Source organism: Molothrus aeneus, chromosome 9 (assembly GCF_037042795.1).
Source record: "Molothrus aeneus isolate 106 chromosome 9, BPBGC_Maene_1.0, whole genome shotgun sequence".
In the NCBI taxonomy this organism is placed as follows: domain Eukaryota; kingdom Metazoa; phylum Chordata; class Aves; order Passeriformes; family Icteridae; genus Molothrus; species Molothrus aeneus.
In genome coordinates, this window is record NC_089654.1 from 12,042,145 (window position 1) to 12,067,467 (window position 25,323).

The 25,323-nt window shown below is 35.6% G+C and overlaps 1 protein-coding gene across 6 annotated transcripts in view; it reads right to left on the reverse strand.

The window, feature by feature from the left end:
- Positions 1-3,041: 3,041 nt before the first annotated feature.
- USP33 (ubiquitin specific peptidase 33) overlaps positions 3,042-25,323 on the reverse strand; it is a 35,577-nt gene continuing 13,295 nt past the window's right edge. For 4 of the 6 annotated variants that reach the window (XM_066555370.1, XM_066555372.1, XM_066555373.1 and 1 more), the window contains 18 exons: positions 23,728-23,797; positions 23,027-23,140; positions 22,272-22,350; positions 19,799-20,213; positions 19,267-19,407; positions 17,682-17,794; positions 16,477-16,649; positions 16,271-16,374; positions 15,663-15,696; positions 14,826-14,871; positions 13,986-14,166; positions 13,289-13,415; positions 11,776-11,945; positions 10,322-10,403; positions 8,903-9,011; positions 7,218-7,320; positions 6,421-6,489; positions 3,042-4,238 (listed from right to left, as the gene is read on the reverse strand). In XM_066555370.1, coding sequence (XP_066411467.1) covers positions 4,081-4,238; positions 6,421-6,489; positions 7,218-7,320; positions 8,903-9,011; positions 10,322-10,403; positions 11,776-11,945; positions 13,289-13,415; positions 13,986-14,166; positions 14,826-14,871; positions 15,663-15,696; positions 16,271-16,374; positions 16,477-16,649; positions 17,682-17,794; positions 19,267-19,407; positions 19,799-20,213; positions 22,272-22,350; positions 23,027-23,140; positions 23,728-23,797 — 2,288 coding nt within the window. In that variant the 3' untranslated portion in view covers positions 3,042-4,080. The remainder of the gene's footprint in view (positions 4,239-6,420; positions 6,490-7,217; positions 7,321-8,902; positions 9,012-10,321; positions 10,404-11,775; positions 11,946-13,288; positions 13,416-13,985; positions 14,167-14,825; positions 14,872-15,662; positions 15,697-16,270; positions 16,375-16,476; positions 16,650-17,681; positions 17,795-19,266; positions 19,408-19,798; positions 20,214-22,271; positions 22,351-23,026; positions 23,141-23,727; positions 23,798-25,323) is intronic. The other 2 variants (XM_066555375.1, XM_066555374.1) reach the window with 2 other exon arrangements.

Consider the following 25,323-nt stretch of genomic DNA (forward strand, 5'->3'; position numbering starts at 1 on the left):
GTTTTACTCATTTCCTGGGCAAAATGAAGACTGAAAGGTTTTCAGTGAGAAAACTGCTTAGACTGCACTAAGCCAGATGTATATAGGGAATTGAAAAGGAATAAACAAAATAGAATTTTTTTAGTTCAGTATAAAACAGTTGTATGGCAAATATGAAGAAAGCACTTGGTCCCTTTTAAGCACATAATATCTAAGTTTTTCAGTAAAATTTACAAATCCCAGGCTTGCTTTTCCAAATGAACTTATGAGTAATGGGGTACTAAAAAAAAAGTCAAATGTTAGCAGCATCATTACAAATAAATGCCTTCTGCTTTAGAAAAAGTAGGATATATAGTGCTGGAAAAACCCAGTCACTGTAAGTTCTGAATCTGAGAAGAAGAATTCGTAAATAATGCATTAGCATAGCATATCAAATTACATTAGATTTCATAAGAAAAATTCAGGACTATTGAACTGTGGGTATATTGAACTTTTGCTTCACAAATGAAAACCTCTTAATCCACATTATCATATAGCCAAACACATTTCTAACATTTTATGCTTTTTCATCTTCTCTTGAAACAAGCCATTACTGATGGGAAGGCTGACACCCACTACAGCAGTAAACTGAGTGTCAACCCAACAACCTTTACCAAATGTAGCTACTCGAGGCCACTATTCCAGCTAAACCCCAAAAGAATTATTGTAGTGACTCTAGCCATAGTTCAATTAAGATACTGGAAAAGTAGATGATGTGCATTTTTATATACATATTTATATACACACACGTGTCTTTCATATATGTATGTGTAATATAATTATATTAATAGACATAAGTATATGTGTATCCCTATACACAGGACCAACTTGGATGATACCTGCAGAAACACCTTTCTGGACTCCTCAGTTTAATCATTCAGCAGCCAGACTACTTAGCTCTCACCTTTGAAACATTACAAAACTGCCTTATTTTACTACTGAGTAATTGAGCTCTTCTGCTATTCTTTTTCCCTCCAATTACACTGTTCAGCTCCATTACACAGTATCTGAAGCAGTCTCCTCGATGTTAGGTTTTCAGATGAACAATTAGTTATATTGCTTGCAAAAAACCTTCAGAAATTTAGAGAAATCAAGCTTTGAGCTGCTCAGTCCCTGACACCCTCCACAGTTTTCCCCAGAAGAGAGAATTCAAGTTACCAGACTGAACTGCAGGCTTTTAACAGTTCATATCTAGATTTCCAGGCCTACAACAAGGAGTCCATTGGATTTTTTCCCTTCTTGAAGTGACAGTTTCTCCGGCACACAAACACATTGCTGTGTTTCCTCAACTTGAAACAAATGAACAAAGAATCCAAATAGTCTGGTGAAAGGCTTATGGAAAAAAATAATTTCCACAGGCCCTTCCTGAGATGCATTCTTTCTTTGCTACGAATCAAGACAGCTTTTCCCAGTAAAGGCCTCTCCTTTACCTATTCTCTAAATTATTGCCTTCCCTCCAGCGTACACAAGCCATCCATCTGGAGTTCTCCCACACTACCTTCCTTTAAAAGACTACTTCCATTTCTGTGACATAATACCCCTTGTAGAGCTCTCAAAGGGCTGAAAGCAAGACAGTCATCCCTTTGGAACTGTCTTAAAACACACCTATTTATCTCTGCAAACGCAGGGGTTTGGTTTTTTCTAAGTATGACAGAGTTCCAGTGTGAAGATGCCTTTTTCCACAGTGACAAAGGCATTTCACAAGCTCTGCTGCTGTAAAGTGTCTCCTTACTGATCTGTATGCATCACAGATTATATTGGACTATGGATCAGACACCCAGAAGCAAAGACTGACTAGAAGACTCCCAGATTCCTGAAATCAGCTTCCTAAACCCAGCACACGTCCCCACTGCTAAAGCCGAGGCAAATATCTTGGCTTATCTCAGAAAAGAAATTGTTCAGTATTATCCCAGCAATTATTTACACATTGGAAGTCTTGCATTTTCAGCATTCTTTCAAGGGAGAAAACGACTTCTTTTTCAACACTGAGTCTTGTTGCTTTTCCCTTAAATAATCTCAACTTGTATTTATCATCATATAGCATTCAAAATTGGGAACAGTACAGATGAGATCTCACAACAAGCACAGCACCAAGTAGAGCAGAATAATTACCTCCTGTGCCTCACATCTGATGCTTTTGTTACTATTACCCAGAACAGGTTTTGTTTTGGTATCACTGGGCTTTAAGTCATAGTCTGATCTGCAGTAATACTCAGAATACTCAGCACAGAACTGCTTCATTCCCTGACAAGCTGATGCCCCTAACACTCAATCCATTTTTCCCTTACAAATTTTACAAGGCCAGTATGTTCTACCATCCAGACTATTAATGAAAACACTGAATAAATTTATAAACTTGATCACTGTACTATGCTTTAACCAAGGAAATAGTTCGAGTTTCCAATTTAGAACGTTGTCTAAGAAAAATTCTTCTATTCATTGTTCTTTATCTTTAGTATGTTAAAGAACCTTAAATCAAAGAAAACTAGAAAACTTTAGCAAAAAAAAAAAAAAAAAAAAAAGAAAAATAAGACTTTAAATAGACTTGAAATCAGACAGTCAAACAGTAGCTCACAGGCCAGCATCAGTAAATTACTAATGACTGTCCATAAGCAAGTTAACTTCACCTAATCAGTAACACAAGTCAGCAGTAAGCACTTGATACATTACAGGGGTAATGTGGTATTAGCTTCAGGTTGCTTTATCTACTAACATCAAATCACATTTACAAATACTTACTGTTAGAGGATATTCTCTCTAGGCTGTTATAGATGGCTTTTGAACTAGAATAGCATGAAGTCCTACAAACCAATATATTTTTAAACTATATATAAAATTATTCAGAGGAATGTTATGTCAGGATTTTCTTACTTTGGAACTAGAACTGTCAACATCATTGTCTAAACTTAAAATGGTCAAAAAGTACAATTGTATGGGTGTGAGAGCAGTACCACAGCATTACTTCAAAGGTTTTTGTATTTATATAATAAATGAAAAACATCTAGGAAAGCTCCCCCCGCCTATTCCACAGTTAATTTTGGTTTTTTTATTGATCCAGTCTTGAATAATGCTGCTTATTTGGTAACAATATCAGGCAAAAACATGAGCAAGTGTCATTCTGCATTCCAATATGAATTATTCAATAAAGTTTTGCAATATATACATTTATCCAGCTTCTGACATTAAAGGTCATCATGCCAATGAAAATTCTTAACAATACAATAAAATCCTTCAAATATAAATGCTTACGAATGTAATTCAAGAGACCAGACAATTTAATTTTCTGAAATTTATATCACTCATATCCATAATAATTTTACATTTCACACTTCATGCTCTCAAATGTTACCCTAGAGAAGACTAAATCTTTTTGCCACATATACTATTAAAGACACTAGCCAGGTTTATAGAGTTACAGAAGACTATAATAAGATGTAAAATTTAGCAGTAATAAGTTATGACATTTGCTGACTAAACCATTATTCAGTCTACCCTAATGTTTGAGCCACTCAAATACAGTAAGTATTTGGATGTTATATACTACCCATTTCATATACTTACAGTGCAAAGTAAAAGACAATTTTTCCTGAGCATTTAGGAAATGAAAATCCTTTTTCTTTATGTTTGATTACAGTCCATTTAAAATATACTCCACACATACCTAGGCTTGTCAAGACTGTACAATTAAGCCAGGCAAAAGTTTGTAGATATCAGAAGCCCAATCAGGAATCAGAAGGGTTACTGAACATCTCTAAAATTTGTCCCTGTTTTTCAAGTCTAAGGATATAATAGAATCTTGAGTTTTAGCAAAAAATTCAGAAATTACATTTTTCCCATGGACCAAACATTCCAAAATGTACAAACCACATGCCTTCCAAAACAGAGAAACAGTCGCTATTTAAACAAATTGCAATACATATTTCAACTTACTATTCTGTCGTTAATGTAATGCCCAGTGAGCTGTGCCTCCAACAGACATAAGAGAATAAAACTTTTAGGAATGTGTTTTGGGCATTTTGTAAGGAAGCTGGATTCCTTACAAGTTCATCTTTTCCTCAATAGCTACAGACCATGAGTTTCTAATTCAATCTTCTCTTCTGTTTGCAATATATCAGGCTCTACTGGAGGAACAGGTGGTCTGAGTATAATCTCTGGACCTCCACCATATATTGACTGAAGAAAATTCCATGTTTCTTCTGATATTTGTCCAGAATCTGCACCTGAAAAAATTTTAAAATTTATTTACTATTTAAATCTTTAATGATTTAAGTCCGGAACAGATACAAAAAGAAAAAAGAATCCAGATTAAAATTTAAAACTGTAAGCATTCAGATCCAAATTTAACACCATATCCTTTATTTTTGCTTAATCTTGCACCAGCTGCCAAACCAAATTGCCTTTGTGTTAGTTTCATACTTCTTGATTCTTACAACTATCTGCTCTAAATTATGCAGTAATTGCAGAAAACACATGAAAATTCTATGATAAACATCTTATCTAATATCTACTGATCAAGCTCACAGCCAGTAAATCTTGGGACTCAGGAAACAATGACTCATATTATAATAATGACATGAATCACATAAAGTTCAAGGACTCAAGATTCTTGCTTCATCAGAGAAATTATATTGACAGTAAAGAATAAAAGTATGATAAGCACAGTGAAATTCCCAGAGACAGAGGACTATTGTTAGGATAATAAGAGCTCCAGCAATATTCCTGTAGCACTGATGGGTCAGCCTGATTTCATTCACTGACTAAAGTCTTTGCTTATGATTCCGTGCTGTCTCCTGTCTCAAGCCAGCATCCAACAAGCATTTCTGATTGTCCACAACTTTTTCCAGTGGCAAAGACAAGATGTATCAGCACATCTCCCCTCTAGGTTTTAATACAAGGGTCTGTCTGATATTGAGTGATTTTCTCACATTAACCCACAGAAAGGTCACATTTCTGTTCTACCAGAATAAGCCTTCTCTTCTTTTAGCAAATCAAAACCCTACTTGACAGCAAGTTTTCCCTGACAGCCTTATTAGACATTATTAATTTATCTTGTTAAGCCTTGTTTCAGCACCCTCATACTTTAAAAAAAGGAAGTCAGCACTACAACCTTCTTGTCCTACCTCCTGTACTTCTCTGTCCTCATCACCTGCTGCAGTGGTGCTTTATATGTTTAGAGTTTCTAAAGGGGAAGGGTACAAAGAGCTGCATGTTTGTTTAGCTACACAAACTCAACCGTGCAAAGCTTCCTCTAAAAGTCATCATGCAGATCCCATGCCAGTACTAATGATGTTATGCCTCACTTCTACTCTTTTACCTTGAGGCTCTCAACAGGAGTAGATCTTCACTCACTCATCCAGATTGCAGCCAGTCAGGTTAAACTGAACAGGCACAGTGAACTCAGGCACTGAATCACAGAAATGTGTAGTATTGGACCCAATTTAGGGGCATTCCCACCCCCTACAAGTTATGAGAAAGATTTTCTACATCCTATTCATCTTTATTTCTACCAAGCTCTAATTTGTACCAATGTAGCTGAAAGTAAACCAACAACTGGCTAATTTGCTTCAATTTTAATTAAATTTCAAATTCATTCAATTAATTAAATCATTAAAATGCACTAAAAAACTCATGAGTGCCAAAACTCATTGTTTTTAAAATAAACTCTAGACATTCTACAGTTGGCGAGGTTTATGGTAGGTTTAATGGTATATCTAGTGTATGCTGAGGCATTAAGCAGAATTGGGAAAAAATCAAGTTAAATAAACATTAATCTTATTGATGCAGATTCTTCTTTTAGGCTGAGCTGCAATGAATTTAAAGCTTCCTAGAAAGTCTAAAGACTTCCTAGAGCAGGTCATATAAGAATGTTTTCCTCTGTAGCTATTAATTCCAAATAAATGACATTGAGCATTTAACTCTGAAGAATAATGAAGAAATCTGTATATTTGCAAAAACTTCTCTAACATGCAATGTACAGTATCAAATGACTTGCAGAAAAATGAGCAACAGACTTTATGTACAGTGGTTTTTCTCTCTCTGTGAGATGTTTTTCTATTCAAGTTAGGTTTCAAGATTCAAATAACTACTTACAGAAATAGAACAGTCTCCCAGTTTTGTTAAGAAAACCCCCATCAAACCAAGTGGTACAAAGCTAAAGCACACTTTCTCCACTTTCAAGTTACTCTTGAAACACCTCCTACATTCTCAACTGCACTTGGATTACTCTATTGCATATAGTAATTCTTCATTTTAAGAATAAAAGGATTACCCAAAAATGGGCACAACACAGATTAATTAGAAACTGCCATTCATTTTATTGTAACAATAAATAAATTTTTAAAAATCATAAATTTCCCTAACTTCCAGCAAATGCATAAAGCTGCAGCAATATTGGACACCTACCTTGTTTTAGCACAGCATTGCCACATTTTGTTACTGCAATCTTAGCATTATCAATGGGGCCAGGAGGATCTAGTGCAATAGAAAAATTATTAAAATTGGGAGAGCTGAAAACAAAGAGCAGGTTGGAGGTTCTATTTGCAAAGGAAAGGAAAAACAGATCATTTGTTTACTGCTTGTTCTTCTACTGTTTAACAGTACATTCTAAGTTGTTAAGAGCTAATCACATTTTAATTAAGAGCAAGTTTTCCAAAGCATTCCTGATTACAGTTAAGTCTTCAAGCAACATAAAACACAAATTAATCCTAATTCTTTCCCTTACCAAAGCTGTCCCAGAGCAGACTCTGATAAGATTGTAGAACAATTTATCAGTTTCCATTTTAAAACTTTGGAGGCATCTGAAGTCAGCTAAACTGACATCAGTACAGTTGTTACTGAGCTATCTGAGTTTACACTTGACAAGGTCACCTTTCCTCCAAAAGCTGCAGCATCATCTATCAGTTTGCACAACAAAATCCATTCCCTCCTGTACTTAGATCCAATTTTCCTGCTGCCACTAACAGCAAACATCCTGCAAACAAGCAACATTCCTCCCAACACCACCCCATTATCCCATTGCTGTAAATTATTTAATATGTTCTGTAACCTGGATGTATTGTAACCTATAAAACCTGTGTCTTAGATATTTAAGAGCTTTCTTTGCCTTTGCTATCTGCCCTTCCTACAGTTTTGTACCAAAGCAGAAACAAACAACAATACGACAGAAGATTACCTATATTTTGAAATGAAGCACAACTTACCACTGTCTTTACCCTTTACAAAGCCTTCCCATTCTCTGAACCAGTGCATGCTGATGCAGTAAAACGTTGATGGAGATTCTTCTTCTTGGAATGCTCTATTAAGCTACAGGGAGAAAAAAAAACCTGGTTTTCTGCCCTTTCATTTCTTTAAACTACTGAATTCTTTGAGATGTACTAACACCATACCATTACACTGTAACAGAACATTTTAAAGAATCACTGACCATAAAAAAAGTAAATACCTAGTGAACAGATGAGATGAGATTCTGAAGCAGTGGTAGCCTTCATATTAAAAGCTGATTTACTGTTTAGTTGAGAAATTACTTTTATTTCCTAAAAACAGCAACAAGTTCTTCTTAAGCACAAGTGCTTACTCATCAAACACTAAGAACTTTCAAGTAGCAAAAAAAGCAGAGATCTTATTTTTGTAAAATGAAAGTGCTTTGAAAATTTTCTTCCATAATTTTATGGAAAGTTCTTTGTGTGATGAACTGTATCTTCATCTGTGTTTCTTTCTCCTCAAGTACTTCTGAGAAGATGGCACTACAATTCCAAGCAAGGCACAGTGAACTAACACACTGGGACTTTTCATGACTTACAAATCTTTTTACAATGTTATGAAGAAACAAGCAAAAAGTCACTTAAACCTTCAAACCATTATCTTTTTAGCTCTGTAATAACACAGCTACACTTCCCCTTTGAAGTCATAAACCTAAAGCATCAACACAACTTCTTAAGGTTTCATATAGAGTAAGTGTTGCAATCATTCCCTAAAGCCATCTTTATAGAGAACAATGGAATTTTCTGTGTACTAACCAGTAACAATACTTGCACAACAGTGCACATATAAGCACTGCTTTTACTGGGAAGACACTGCTAAACCAAATGGGGTTGACTCAATGTCACGAATAATAATTTCTATCCCATGATAATCCAGAGTAATGAAAATTCCTAAAAATTTTAGAAAAATGTGGAAAATATGACAATCTCTGAAGTGTGATGAAAGGACAAACAGAACTGAAAAAACAGAGTCAGTTCTATTTTTCTTCCTTTCATGAGTTGAGATAGCAGAAATGGAACTCCAGTATCTCTGCACTTATTTTCACTGAAAACTTCAAAACACATTTTGGTTTAAGAACATCAAAATCATTACCTCTAGTTATTTTACTATTCAGACTCAAGCACATAATCCTCTAACCAGGGAAAATATACTAGCTCCTTGATAATAATTTTACAGATCTATTACAATACTAACATATTTACCTCACACTGAATCACTTACGTTTGTTTATATTTTTAATGCCTTTTCTTTAAAATTAGAACTAATGATTTTCATTAAATTTTTCTTGGCACAGTATTATTGCACTTAAACCGTATCAGGCTGCACAGAACAGAGGACTGGCAGTGTAACTGCTTACATGGCTGTTTCCATACTATAAAAAAGCAATTTAAGAAATACATTAATAATTTTCTCTAAGTACATTTTCACGTAAGAGTTATCCTGGGATTTCACAAGAACACTACTGCAGCCATTAAGAGAGGTGGGGTGGTATATAGGTATAGAGATATTTAATAAAGTCCATTTGTTACAGGAATCCCTTGTGCAATTCTAGTAATCCCTTGGGTCTAGTCATGAATGTCAGGTGTTGGCCAGTAGCAGAATGGATAAGCGTGTACTGTTTTACCCGTATAAACATTTCCAATTCATTTTTCCTTCTTTTTTCAATTCTTTCAGACTCTATTTGGCAGGTGTGACAAACATACAGATGGTTAACAGCTGGTCCTCCTCCATATCTGCAGTAAAAGTAAAAAACCCCGAACAATCAGCCTCGTGGAAAACATCACGTAAAAAGATCATGCACCTGCAGACGTGGCAAATGTCAGTATGAACAGAAGGCTGACACATGCCAGTCACAGTGATGCCAAAAAGCCATAGTTTATTTTCTTAGTGATATTCTGTTCTCCATCCTAAGATCATCTTGCAAGTTCTGACTGCCTCATGCCAGTACAAACCATCTCAAACTCAGCTGCATCACAGACTTCAGAAGGAGCTGCTATGGTTAAACATGTCAGTGAGCAAGTATTGTTCTATATACACCAGGTGTGATTTTACCAAAGAAGATTCTAATTCTATTCTAAGAAACAACCTATGGAAATTCCAGCCAGTTCTGTCTTAAACATGTTCCTCCATCTCACTGCAGACTTCATTAGCTTTGCTACCTCCCTGACCCCAGCCTCTAAACTTATTTATAGTCTCGCTCTTAATAGGTTATTCTTGACCCTTCCCTCAGGTTTTTCTCGTGTGAAATTTTATCCATGGTAGTCTGCAGGGGCACTCCTCCTGAGAAGGCTATTTTTACATACAGAAAATGGATAATGGAAGAAAAATCCAGTACATCTAGGAAAAGGGAAATAAAATGCAAATACCATTGTTTTTATTTTTTACTTATGTGCACCAAAACTTTAAAACATCAATAAAAAACTCCCCAGATCCTTAGATGTATCGTTCAGGTGGCAGGAAATTAACAGCTAAAAATATTTAATGCAAGTGGAATACAGAGTGTTGAACGCCATCAGCAAAGCTCTTCTGCAGCTTTTTGTTACTTTAGAATAAGGCATAGCTTGTAAGAATTCCTGCTTTGTAAGCAAGCACTCAAACCTGACTGACATTAAAGTGTGGGGCAGTAACACAGAACACTCAGATATAAGTTATTTTGAAGCAGTACTGGCAGCTGAGGCTATGGATTCAAAGCCAACTTAAAAGAAAAGCTGTCTCCAGCCAACAAGAGAACAGGAAGCTGATACAGAGAGCTCTTTCAAAAAACCTCTGCCAAGCGTACTTTTGCTGACCTACTTTGTGTTATTTCATACATACCATACATGTTTATTGCTTTAATATTGAAGTACTAACCCAGTAACATACTACTCTATGCAGTCTTTTACTTTGCATAAGGAAATGATATAAATTGGCTGTTTGCAGCCCCTGCACTCAGCTGGGTGCCCAGAGGGCTGTCTTTTTCCTGAGCCAGTAATTCTACATCTGATGCTGCTGCTTGGCTCTCAAACTATCACTGGATTTTTCCCAATTACAGCTCCAAACTTACCTGCTATACAGATTGTCCCATATATTCTGAGGTAGCATTACAACGAGGTCCTCTATGAAGTTAGCTTTGTGTGGAGGAACACCTGCAGAAGGAACAAAAACAAACAAACCCCCCAAACAATAAAAAAACACTTGTGGATTTTAGTGAGGGGAGGAGACTATGTTACAAGTCCATAAATAAATAAATAAATAACAGAACCTTTCAATGAATTCATGGAAATTACATTAAATAAGTTTTACCTAGGCATAATCTATTACTGTTTTTAGAGACACCACTGATTTTAGTCCTTTATGAGGCTGAAAAGCTTATAAAAAGCAGAAGCAAACTAACTATATGAATGGCTAAAGTCAAAGGGCTAGAATCCATTTTACATAATGAGTTCAAAAAGCTTCTTAAGGTATACAGTTAAAATGTCAGGATGATTAAATATCTTGATTATGCATGTAAACACTAACAAACTGTCTACTCAAAATTCACTTATTTGCTGCAGACCTTTTGGAATTACTTCAAACAGCATGAATACTTGAGAGCAGATAAATTTTGAGGAAGGCAGAAATGGAGGGGCTTGCAGAATTAGCAGTGTTGAGTTGAAGCACATGGTAAACAACAGTGGACTATGCAGGAATTCTTGGGAACAGAGAAAATCAAGTACTTGGGCACTTGTACATCAAGAGTCATCTGCTGCAGCCCGGCAGAGGGAAAGCCAAAGGGCTCACAGGTACCCTGCAGGTGGCTACAGGGACACAATCATCCTCTGTTAAAATTTTGGCTCAGCAACAGGGGCAGCACCTCCATCTTCCAATCTATTGCAATTGTATTTTTATTAGAAAATAGGTACTACATAGTAATGATTTCTTGGATTGTTAGCACTCAAATATGGGTTATTTCCACAAATGTGTTTTGCTTACTGCAATGCTCTTATTTTTTTAACATATAGCACAAGGTAAAATTTTTATGCTCCTATACAAAATACACAGAATTACTACTTGATTTTCACACTACTAAGCACTGGATACTCTGCATCAGATCAATTTCTTCCAAAGCACCTTTCAAATCTTCTCACTGCTTATAGCCCCAAGCCGAGAAAATAATTTCAATTTGCAGATGAAAGTATTAAGGATGATGATATAGTGACAGGATTTTTTAAAATGTGAATATACATGTTTAAGAAGCAAGCAGACAAGAGGAACTGTTCCTCTTTAAGAATCACGAAAGTTTATAAACAAAACCAAATGTGCAGAGACAAGAAAAAAATAGGACAACTTCACACAGTATAATTTCTACTTAGTCAGCTACTACAATAAGAAAGAATTTACTCACAAGTTATAATTTACCAAAGAAGTTATAACATGAAGTTAGTATAGTCAAATTCCTTCAATTAAAACAAGTATACACCACTGTTATAGCTAGAAGTTGACAAATTATTCTTAAATGATTCACAGTTACAGTCTCACCTCCATGCATACAGAGAAAGTCATTATTTGAAATTGGTCCTGGCTCTGCAAAAGTCTTGAATTTATTTAACCACTGCCTGGAAACATAGAACTGCAGAAGACTTGGTTCCATCATATTCAGTAGCCCTGATATCCTCCGTCTCTCTCTCTGTGCTTCTTCACTGCTCTTTCTATTACAGAAACAGAAATCATTAAACAAATACAAATCCTGTGTCCAGTGCAGATACAGATCCTTGTGTCCAGTGCAGATAACTTACTTTGTGAAAAGAAAACTCTGCCTGTGAGTAAATTACCTGGGCCTTGCCTGTGCTTCCCAGTTAGCACAGCCTAAGAAAGCGAACAGCTGGGCTGCAGGAGAGCAGCCAGCCGTGCTGCACAGGGGGTGCAGCACCCAAGGGCTGAGCCCATCTGCTCAGCTCCTCTCTGCAGTGTTCGAGATAAAGCTTTGCAAGCTGCACTCCTGGCCAGGTGTTCCTTTCTTATCTTCACAAGTAGGGTTACAGTAAGCAGATCAGGTAATTCCCCTACTCTTCCTGTATCCTCCTACTTTTCTCAGTGTAAACTGGAAGTAACTCTGCTCTCACGTTTCAGATGGAATAGAATCTCTCTTCTCCAAGCCAGTAGTAGTCTTTTGCGGATATATTCTTTTTTAAAGCCATATTTTATTAATGCTATTCTTTTCTTATTTATTTGAATATGTTAACCCACAATCAAAGATTTAGTGTTTTTTCTTGGCAATATGGCATGACTTCCAAATTCCTTTTAAAAGGCCCACTAAGTGATACTCATGGGCTCCACTTGAACAGTGACAGGTGGGAGTGCTCCTAATGAAAGCTCAAGCACTCTCAGAACACATCTTGTTTTTTATGCAACTCTGGCACAATCTATTTTGCAGCCAACTTTTAGTGGAAATTTGATCTTAGTGCCAGAAATTTAAAATCTGAATATTGAGTTGTTTTTATTATCTAAAGCACAAAAGTTCCCTAGATTGAAGATGGTAATAACATGACTTCTCACCTTTTATTTAAATTCTCAGAAACAGAAGAGCCTATAAATAGCATTAAATTAAATGCATAATAAAATGTATAATACAATGGATTAAATTACAAAACATTAAAACCTCTACTGTCCTACATCCCATCCATCTGATAAATACTTTGGACAATTCCAGTTAGAGCTCTAACAGTTAAAAACTCGCTGTATGCAAAACTTCCCTGTGTGCAGAATTCACTTCCTCTAACTGAAAATAAGGTGGCTACTTCTTAATTGATGCTTAAAGTTCTCTTACTATGCAGATTTCATTTTAACATAAACACTTTAGCTCTTACAGAGCAAGTGTTAAGGACATAACGGAAGGATTAAGTTTTTTGTCAGCATAGGCTTTTCTCATTGGTCAAATTCTTCCATTATAATTCTCACGGGGCAGCTAATTCTGAAAGCTGCCCAATGGCTTGAAAGGTATTTACATACATGATTCACAGGGGTATGATTGTACTTTTGATGTCTTTCTTACCTGTAAAAGAGAACATAAGCTTCTGCATTTTGCACTGTGGACTCTGATACTTCTGTGACACTCTGGTCATCAAATTCATACCACAAGTTATTTAAATTGTTGCGACAATAAGCTATATAATGTCCACCTAGGGTGCAGGAAGCAAGAGTTACCAAAGAGGGTCTAGAGCTGCCCATTTTACTCTGTAACACATGAAAAGGAACTAAGTCATAAAACCCCCCCCAAGTCTTAAATGGGAGAAACAGAATCTCTTTTTGGGGTTAAATGGCAATGATCATACAAAAGAATATATTTTTAAAAAACGACTGGTATCCTTGTAGTGCTTGGTAAACAGTTTCCAAATATTAAAGCATTGACATGAACAGCAGTTATGTAGACCAGCTGATCAACTGGTCATCTGCTGGCAATATTATTCGTACATTTATGTTGTTCAATAGTTTTCTTACTTAATATTCCTGGATCTGTTAAATTTTTTCCACCTTCAATTTCATTTAGGCATGCTATTTAATTTCAAAGTTGTGCCAACTCTTTCAGAGCAAGCCTTAAATCTTCAGGATCAAGGTAAAAATCACAGCATTCATCTTCCACATTCTAATTACCACTGTTTATCTCTTTACCCTTCAGTATACAGTTATCATCCTTGAAGAAGAGTGCTGATGTACCAGCTGCAAAGATAAAACAATCAGCTCATACTCACTGCTGGCAGTTCCATGGTGGCAGATGACAGACAGGAGATCATAAGTCACGATTTGAGCTGGACTGTCCTTTGCAAGGAAAGGCTGAAGGTCAAGGCCTTCCAAGGGAAAGGACACATGGGTCCCAATTTTTGTGGAAAACATGAGTTCATGTCGAAATCTTTTGAGATGAATGCACAGAATCTGTAAGGATTGACAGATTCAGCCAAGAACTATACATGCTATTTGATATTAAATACCTAAAAACTGTGTGTACCATCTTTTCCTTTTATAATCCCAAAAAGGATAGTTTTCCCTATGACTTCAAGCATATTAATAAACTCTGTGTTTTAATCAGCTGTGGCTACTAACATTGATGCAGCACTGAAAAATGTACCTTTTCTCAATGCACATATTGCACAATCTTGTAATGAGGGACACTAATTCCTCCTGATTATTGCAGATATCAACTCACGCTTTCAAGTGTAAGACTGGACTACTTCCTAAATGCAAAGTTACAAATGTTACTATAGAAAAGCTTTCCAGTCTGGCTGTGGTGTTTAATTCTGTGAACACAGTATAAACAGTAGCATATATACTAACACAGAATAGAAATGCTGTTGCTGCCTGCAGACCAACAGCAATAACACAGGGAAATCCCATTCCTGTACTTGTCATGTACAAGATTCATTTCCTTACAGGGTGAACAACCACGTTGCTCACATTGTTAACAAATGCCAATATAAAGGTAGACTTCCATCACACAGCATTATAAACACAATTTACTCTGTGCAACTCATTTACTTTTACCACATTCATAATCATGCAGAAAAAGCACTTTAAAGTGCATATTGTAACAGTACCTCAGGAAATTTTTGTACTTTGCAGAATTTCACTCCATTTCTTAACCTAAGCAAAGGAAAAACCAAACCAAAACAATCAATAATTAATTCTGAAAAGGTTTTACTTTATTGCACTAGATCAGCAAAAGCCTAAGCTGAACATTGCATTAGTAAACCCAAAATATTTCTGGAATGTAGACTAGACATGGAGTAGCCAAAATGATACAAACAATGATGGTTCATAAGACAAGACAATCTGTACTGCTGAAAAATTCAAAACAGCAAGTACAATCAAGTCCCAACTAGCTAACAGTTTCTCTTAACATAGAGGAAAAAACTTGAGGCTTCATGAAAGCTGATTATCCAGCAAAAGACAAAAAAAAAAGATGAACTAAGTTTACTTCTAAGAAATTATCTACAGCACATGCAAGAAGGAATAACATTCCAGTACCAAAAAGGGCTTCAAGCAGTCTTCACACCACTTCCGCTTCTTGATTCTTCAGTATTTAAAGCCATAGTTTATTTATTTATTTAACACACCTTAGTGAGCTACTGCATATAAAGGGAAAGCTGCTGGTATTAGAGAGGGCTAAGAGCTTTTGTTTTGTCAAACAAAACCAATTTACATCTAAATTGGAAGAGCGTGAGAAAGAATTAAGCACATGTGGTAGGGTAAGTCAGTGCTTCCTTGGGAAGTATTCCTTGGGAATACAGAATTTCTGACAGTCAGAACACAGGATCATATCAAAAGATGAACAGTATTGGGACATAGCCAACAGAAATAAATGTCTCTTGACTAACAGAAACAGTAAAACCTCAAATTAAGACAAAGTAAAACAAAGGTAAAAGCCAGCTTACTTTTTACACCTTCCACAGCTGTACATGTTATCACCTGCAAACATCAGGGAGAAGAAAACCAGCCATCATTCTCTAAATCCAAACAGTTATCCTTTAAGCGTGTACATTTGATAGAAAAAGTGTCAAGGGAATTTAAGTTGTATTCAGTATTTAATAGTCATAAAAGTGTTGACATAGCAACTACAGGAGAGGTTCTTAGGTTTTATATCTTCAATTCTTAAGCAGTACAGTATAATCTGAAGAGACAATGCTATATAATTTGAAAGGGAAATAATTTACTATGTCCAAATTGAGGTTATGAGAATGAATATTAATATAGTGGGTTTGAAATTTTTATGAGCCTTCAGTCGATACAATTTCACTAAACCAAATTCAGACTGATGTGACATTTCTAAAGTAGCTTTCTTGGCATTTATCTCAAATACTCAGTTGAATGAGAAGCTTACCTTTCTGAAATGAATGATCCCAAATGAACAAGGACTGACTGTATTACACCTTAACAGGTGGCCTCTGCTTAACTGCATTAAGCTAAGAAGATATTAATCATCTCATTGTGACAGGAGGAAAAAATACACAGAAGAAACATGTTCAGGTAATTAACCTCTTACCCTTGAGCTCATCTCTGGCGAAAAAGGCAGCAAGACAATCTTGTAAGGTTACAACTGGACCCCAAAACCAGCTAGGAACACATGAGACAACAAACCTGAAACATCATTGACAGAAAAGAAAGAAAACCAACAAATGTTCTGCCAGAAGAGCAGAAACTAGAAATTCAAAATAGATAATTGAATCAAACAAGGTAAATATTATTTACCTTTTGAAGTATTCCATAAAAAAGGCTATCCATCCCTGGGGGGCATATGCTTCTCCACATGACCCTGCCTTGACTAGAGATGTCTGATGACTTGCAGAATGGAGTTTAGCAAGATCTTCCTTCCCTGGAATAGGCAAGGACAGATCCTGAAAGGTCTCCAGGGTTACAGACAGCTAAGGAAAAAAATAAATGAAACACAGTGGAGTTAGGCTTGAAGAGAAATGGTTAATTAAACTGAATTCTGTACAATTCACTAGTAACTACCAAGTCACTGCATCACTGAAAATTCCACTAGGTAGGAAATTATTATAAAAAAGCACATTAACAAGAATTCATTTTCTAAAAAAGAGGAACCAAAAAATAACATTTTAAAATTAACTTGTGCATTGTTATCATGGAAACAATTTTTTTAGGTCATTATTATTTTTCTTCATATCAGTCATACAAAGCACTATGATTTTTGCTTCAGGCCGTGTTACACATAATAGTTTCAGAAAGCTTCAGTCCATTGCTTCCACAGTATTTTACTCTGACATTATATTGACCTGATGCAACTGGACACGCTGCAAGGGAGACCCATCTGTACATTTTCTTGCTCCTGTGCTTCATTTAGTGATCACATAGTCACAGAGTCAAACATCAAACACATTTTAGAAATTTTTCCTTGTTTTTTGAACTTGTTCACCTGAGGACAACTTCAGAAAGCAGCTAATGATTCATATAATTGCAAAAGTTAGTGTCTTTACTTGCATTTTTTGAAAGGCCTTATTTTGTTAGTCTCAATCTATCTGATAAGACAGTTACAGCACTATATTAGATCACTGTCTTATCTTTTCTTTGAAACATTAGGTACCTGAGAATTTAGGACAGTAGCATGTATGCATTAGGATATTCAGAGCATTATTAAAAACGTATGAGACCTAAATGAAGTTGAAGAGTAAGCTTCTCTCTTCATCCTTGCTGTAAACCAATTCCCAAATTTTTTTTTTTTCAGCTCTGAGTAAATATTCAGCTCAATGAATAGAAGCTATTCTGAACACAAAGTGCTGGTAGTAGCCACCATTACAATTTGAGAGAACGAGCATGAAACACCCCAACCTTCTGAGGAAATCTGCCACAAAAGAATATAAAGTTACCAGAGAATGACTGTATTCATAAAGCAGTAAGAAAAGAACATATTAAAAGCCAGAACTTTCTCTTCTTACCCGATCACAGGTCAAGCACTGGACTGAACTTATTATAGTCCCATCAAATATATCAGAGATAACACTCCTGTACTTCTTGCGCTTCTTCCTTTTTGGTGACGATACCGTTGAAACTAGAAAAATGACAAAAGTAAAAGGCTGCAGTAAGGCAAAGTACAGTGGATTCTGATTACACTTCAGCTTTGTGTAATATAATTAGAAGTCTCATGTTCAGAGTTAAATTATGAGCCAAGCCCTGTTTTCTATTTACTAAATATTTCTTAGGAATTATGAGATCACATTACTGCCATTACAGGCAATTCATGTGGGTTCCTCAAACCACTGGGGACAATCACCAGAAACATTTGCCTCTGTAGGTAAAATTAAAACTGTCAGTCTACATGATGGATTTATCTTGGCAGGAATCCCCCCAGGTATAAAAAGGAACATTTTATTTGACACTTAATTTGATCAGATCTTCTTGGGAAGTTTCAACCATGCTGGGCGGAAGAGCAGCATCACAAGGTTACTGTATCACAACACTGATGACAGAGGATTGATGCAGACTAAAGGTACAACAGGAGCCCAGCCTAACAGCTGCTTATTAAAAAACCCCAGGTTTTTTAATACACCTTTTTAAACACCTCTCCTGGGCAAGCACCAGTGACCGAGCACCTCTTCTGACAGACTCACTTCAGGTTGTCTAAAACCCTCCTGTAATGGCAAAGCCAAAACTGGAGACAGTAGCACAGATGCAGCGTCAAAGCTGCTCAACAAACAAACCAAGGAGGTCAATGATTTAAGTCCATTAAATCACTGTCATGCAACACCAATGCTAAAGCATTAAAAAGATAATATGAATGTTCAGAACTTATCTGCAAAGGCTATCAAATGAAGCAGGATCATAATATTAAAGTTGTATTTGTTTTTTGATTTGGTTTGGTGCAATGCCTTAAAAGCATGCCCTGAAAGACAAGCTTTGCTTAAAGTAATCTACTGTTAGACAAATCAGGGAAAATAAAATTATATATTGTTCCTCATGCCCTAAAGCAGCACTGTCTTATATGTAAAGGCAGTAAAAGTCTAAATATTCCAGATGCTCATAAAGGCATCTTGCTGCAGCGCCAAAAGAAATACTCAGCACTGCGGGGACATTAACAACCACGAAGCAGCCAGCATTTACAGGTTTATCTACAGTACAATTACACTTTGCTCCTTAAACCTTAATTGACTAAAATGCTGATTTACTGAACTTCTGCTGAATAACCAATGAGCTTATTCTCTGGAGAGCATTACCTTTGGGGATATTAACTTCTCATACCTTTCTCTTCTCTCCAAACTGGTACAACTGAGAAAATTGTCTAAAACTAATATTCTGCCTTCCTAAAATAAAGGCAAATACTATTCATGCTTCAAAAGAATCAGAAGATGATAGAAATACAGGGAATAATCTTGCATGTCCAGCTTACATAACACTCTCTTTTCCCCACCAGCTAAAAGCCCCTTAGGAACAACCCTGCATTGTTACACAAGACATAAGAAACACAATGAGAACGATAATATGGAATAATTCAGTACCAGGAAGGAGAAAATAAAGAGCCTCTACCTTTTTTGTGGACTTGTGCCAGTGAAGAGCACGATGGGAATGACTTTGGAGGGCTGTTTGATAAGCGTGTGTTCATCCCTTCAACTGAGGATGGTGTTTGGGCAGCAGATACATCATTCATGTGAACGTCATTGATGTAATCTGCAATTCAGAGTTGCACAAATTCTGTGAAAAAAATTACTGCAGAATGAACAGACACAGTCGTCGTGTAACTTATTTAACCCCACTGTCAGGCCACTGGACATTTAGGCATGTAGCACCACTTCAGTTCCTTTGAAGTTAAGAACAAAACAAAAAAACCCTCTCTTATCTGGAACCTTACCCAGTACAAACAGTTAGCTCACCAAGGGAATTAAAATCAAATTCAGAAGACCTAAACAGACAAAATTAACTAAGTAGGGACATGGTTTACAAGTAAAACCACCTACCTAATTTGGCCTATACCTCACTACATTCTGTAACTCACTTCTACTCCCACAGATATTCTGGCTAAGATTTTGACTAGTTCAATCGCACTTTAGCAATGCATTACCTGAGAATCTGCTGTGTATCTGTACTTTGACAGTTCCTTGGTTATTTAAAAATTCAGTGGTCTCTGAAGCAGTGTTTGTGTCTTTTTCCAAGTCTTCCATAGAATTTGCTCGTTTAAGTTTGTTGCTTTTTTCCTTCTGCCAGTCTTTGGAAGTGACTGAATTGTTATCATCATCCTGAATTAACATGGTTGTTTCTGCAGGATCCTCTAAGACAGGTTTGAAAATTGTGTCATTTTCTGTTTTATCACAGTTTACACAGGATTCACAGGGCTGAAAGCTTAAGTCTGACTGGCTCTTATCTTCTTCCATACTCTCTTCAACACTCATAGGCTGGGCATCTTCCAGTTCTACAACTGGTTCTTTAAGTTCCTCATGCAGCAAATCCATGAGACAACGCAAAAATTCTTGTGCATCCTAGAATTTTAAACAAGTTTTACCATGTTACTCTGTTTTACCTGGAGGATATTCACAAAAGATACAGATAACTAAAATGAAAGCTGGCTGTTAATGAAGAATAAAGAAAGTTCTTCTGTCCCAGGTCTAATGTTCAAAACCACTTTTATTACCAGACCATGTATGTTTCCTGCATACATTTCTTGCATGTCACAAGTAATCTTGTCATACAAGTTTCCACCAAAACACTCCAATTCCCAAAATAAATTACTTTAACAACACCAGCAAAAATGCTGCCAATAGCTTACTGGAACAATAAACACAACTCAAACAAGTACCAGCAGCATGGTCAGACCCCAGCTCTGCTTGTAGCGGAGCATTTTAGAGATAAAATGCTCCATTAAAATCAACCAGAGCCTTGCTTTCACTGGGTATGAAGTAAAATTACTATGATCTCACTTAGCCTGTCTTTCCAATGAATCACACTGCCAATAATACTACAATTCTTCTTCTAAAGCCTCAACAAGATTTCCCAAATGCGTTCCCACAAAGAGCTGTAATACTACAAGTCTAATTTGTGTTTGAAAACATCCTAAAAGCCACCAAATTTCATCAATCAGTGCAGTATCTATTTCTATCTTGGCAATAGAAAGTATCCAATAAAGCAGGTATGTGAGAAAACAAAAGCCTCTTGTTGGCAACTACTACTGCTTTTATTTTCTTCTGTTTTCCTTTTTGTATTCTGGTTGTTCATAATAGTAATTTTTGCTGCTCAACATTCCCATCTATCATAGCAATTACTTATTAAGCTCAAAACTGCTGACTACAAAACATTTATTTTCTTAAAAATTGCAACTTACAAAACTGAGTTTGGATTTGGGTAATGAAAAAAACCCCAGTATGCCTACTTGCTGACAATTCTTTCACAAAAAAACAAAATTAACAAAACCATCAAGACACCAATTAAGAGATAAACATTTTTCACTGATCACTGATCAATGTAATTTTCTCCCTGAAGATTGGACGTGGCTGCCCAACTTGCCCTAGGAGAGTGCTGGCTATGAAAGCCCTGCTGTGTTTTAATTGTTGCCATGAAACCTGCTGAACATACAACTGAACTATGATCCAGGCCTAACTGAAAAAGGTTCTCATTAAGTGTTGCTCTGCATGGAAAAAGTTGTTTTCATCAGGATTCAAAGCTGCAAGAATTAAGTTTCCATACAGTTTCTTTTTGGTTATCAAGGCTGAATTTCTGCTTTTTCAGAAAGCTAGGTGGCACTTCAGAAATTCATGAGCAGATTACAGAACATTAAGCTTAGTATTTAAACATTGACTTTACAGCATCATGCAGCAATTGAACATGAAAACATGTGTCCTAATCCTTCACTCCACAAATATGAAACATAATGGAACCAGCAAAGTTCCTATTAATACATGCAGATTCCCAGAAGACACCAGTAAGCTTTGCTAATTACAAGGTTTAAATTTTTCCCCTACTCCTAAAGCTTTTAATGATAGTGCTCCACACTGTATGAATGCACCAAGATATTGTATGAAGCAGCAACTGAAGAATGCCTTTCCTATAAAATGAACCCTGCCCATTTAACAAGCTATCAGCCTGTGGCTCCCATAACACACAAATGGTGGGGCTTTTTTCCAAGATACTAAATGGAAACTGCATCCTGTGTATGTCTTTTAAAACATCATTGATAGACATATATTAAAAATAGGTTATATTATTTTTTATTTTTTAACATCTTTATTTTCTGAGACTGCTCAAACATTAGCAGCATTATTTCCCACAAAGGAGAAGTTCAGATATTATTTGAATTTTCCTGAAAGAAAAGGAGTTATTCCACATTGAAAGCCTTTTGAGAATTTGATATAAATAAATATAAAACATGACTTAACTACTGATTATTCCATTTCAGATGATCTACATTCAAGTCATATTAACTAAAGTTTATGTTGCTTCTGCTTTAAACAAATATAGGAAGTAAGGTATCTTAAGCATTAGATTTCTGATTAAGAGATAATTTTATGGTTTAGGCAGATTTAAAAGATATCAGAAAGTTTTACCTGTTGAGAGTAGCCTCGAAACATTGGATTAACAGTTTTAATTCCTTGAAATAAACCAGTAGGGACAACAGATCCAGGCCTAAAAAAAAGTTTTAAATATATAAACACTGAAAAATAAAGAATTTAAATGGATTTTTTTATCTTTACTGGGATCCTACCATTACCTGCAACTGAACCAATAATATTAATCTTAACAAAATGTAATACTGGCATTGAATTATTAACTACACGATTTTTAAACACCTGTCACCCAACTGAAACAGCAAGTATATCAGGCCTCTTATGGCACATTTCTTGTCAGACAACCAGACAACAAATCAGACATACTCTTGGCTCTGAATAATTACTGTTTCTTTACCTCTGTATTTATATTTTGAAGTATTTTCTTAGCTAGATATTACATAAATTCCATATAAGGAAATAAGAGAAACTGATAAAATATTGATACGGAACAAAGGACACAGAGAGGATAAAATAGCTAAACATTTTAGATGTATTTCTGGCAAATATAATCATTTTTAAGAGCTAAATGCTTGCAATCCAATCTATTTCTTGTCCTATCTTTGGTATGTATAAAAAGTAACAGGTTATAAGAGTGCTTAAGCCCTGCAGGTCAATCTTTCCTTCCTGATTTTTTTTTAAGAGGAATTCTGTGAACACATAAAATAAAAATTAGAAACCTAGGGCAGATTAATGCATCCCTCATGACTCTGGAATTTATTTATTATTATTTCCTCACTAAAATTATTTAATACCTGCTTTTGTGCCAGAGTTCTGTCATCAGCTTGAGGTAACTTTTACAAATTGCAGGTTTCTTATCCGTTCGGGCTAAGCCCCCGCAGTCAAGAAAAAAGTGCGTCAAAGGTGGGCTGAATAAAAAGAAGAAAACAGTAATTTGTTCAGGTTGTTAAAATACAAGAGGAAATCTGCATTTCATACAGGATTATATCATAAGAGTAATGCTATTTTATGACTGAACAATTCCACTTCCTATGTTCATAAATGCTGGTAGGACAGGAAATGTTTGGTTGCAGCATTTATGAATGTAGGAAGTATAGTTCATAAATGTATGAACTGTGTACATTTATACAGTTCCTACATTTGAACTGTATGAATGTATACAGAAGTACAGCCATGCTCTCATCCTAATATCTCTTGTCTTGAATTAAAAGTTTATTCTTATGCATTTCCTCTGCTTTTTCTGCAGCTTTTCTCAGATTTTCTTCTTATCTTTAAAACTGCATATATTCTTATTTAGGAGGCATTAGAATGAGAGAAAAAGAGAAAAAGCTGAGTGGCCCATATAACATAATAAATTGCTTGCAGTATACAAGACAGATTCAACAAATATATGTCTTCCTCCATGGTAGTGCACCTCTCCAAACCCCTTAAGCCCATCAGGAAAAAATGCATGCATAAGCAAATATAAAATTGCATTAACTATCATTTTCTTTACCAGTTGGAAAGAGCTTGTAAAGCTGCATTCATGTAACAAGTGTTTCCAATATTTTTTAATCCTGTTAGACCTGGAAAACAGAAAAATACAAATCTGTTAATCCAATAATTCCTAGAAAATATATACTGATCAAAATACTCATGGAACACTTGGGATGCCAATTATAATGCAGAATTGTAACTAAAAGAAACACAGGACTCCTAAACGAATACCAATCTAACTAGAAGTAGTAATTAATTGTTCTGATCTCAGTTGACTAAAGAACACTTCAGAAAAGTGGATTGTATTTCATCTTACTAACTTTTCATGGTTTATGACACCTGCAGATTTTAATTTAAAATATGTTTCTTAACGCCAAAGTTTTACTTCAGCCTAATGACTTACCTGTTCAGTTCAACTGCTGCTATGCTGCATTTGTAACTAATCACATTACCAAAAGCTTCTCTAAGATTTCACTCTTCTGTTCCAAATTCACACTAAATCAGATTACACTCAATATTCAAAACCTACTCAAGATGTGATTATCCCAGGCTAGTCCTGCAATTAGTCCTTTTCTATTCCAATGATACACCTTTATTTTTATTAACAGTGCTCAATTCAGACTTTCCCACATTGTTTATTTTCTAAGTCACACTATTTACATTCTTTACAGATAGTCACATATACTTTTTCCACACACATGAAAGTTACAAATTGACATATATTCTTTCCATAATTATGAATTACACTATTCATGGCTACTAAAGTATTACATTAATGAAGTAATACATCAAAATAAAACTGATTTTGTATGAGGGAACAGTAACATTTCTAAGCAAAGAATCATTAAGACCCAAAATTTAAAAATCATGACAAACATTCAGCAATCAATACTGATGACTACGCAATTCTTGAAGTACAGGAACCTTCCTGGTAGTTTTGGTCTATGGCAGAAAAAGAAAAGTTACTAATAAAATCTTTCTACATCTGAAAACCACTTGGGTTACTTCAGTTACAGTTTCTAATAGACAGGACTTCAAAATTAAGTTTTAATATGTCCTTCTATCTGTCTGAATGGAAATACAGTCCTGCTTCCTGTATCTGAACATGCATTAAAAATTCTGCTACAAAGAGAACAATCATTCTTATACTGAAATTGGAAAGCAAGAACAGTTAGAGGATTTTGATTTCATTTCAGTTTTTTCAGAAGCAGCACATACTTCAGGAAGATACTCTCACTGCATTTTTCCAGCCTGCAGTATTGCAAGGAAAATTTTCAAACAGACTTCTTTTCTTGTGAAGATATATTCTAATGTTTGCTTCATCAAAAGCATTTCAAAAGAAATTTTAGGAGCAAAGTGAAAACAAAGCTAAAGAAGATTCTTCCTTTCAGTTTGAATAAGTTTCTTAACAGTCCCATCATCATTACTGGGAACTTTAATGCAATTCTAATTGTATATTATTGCAAGGTAAGCTACATCCCCCAAAATATTAATATAAGAAGAGATAAAATTATACAAATAGACACGTTGGTTGGAGAAACTAACTAGAATAGAACACATGGTGTAATGATGTAAGGGCAGATGGCAAATTAGTGGGGTGGTGTCACATCCTGTA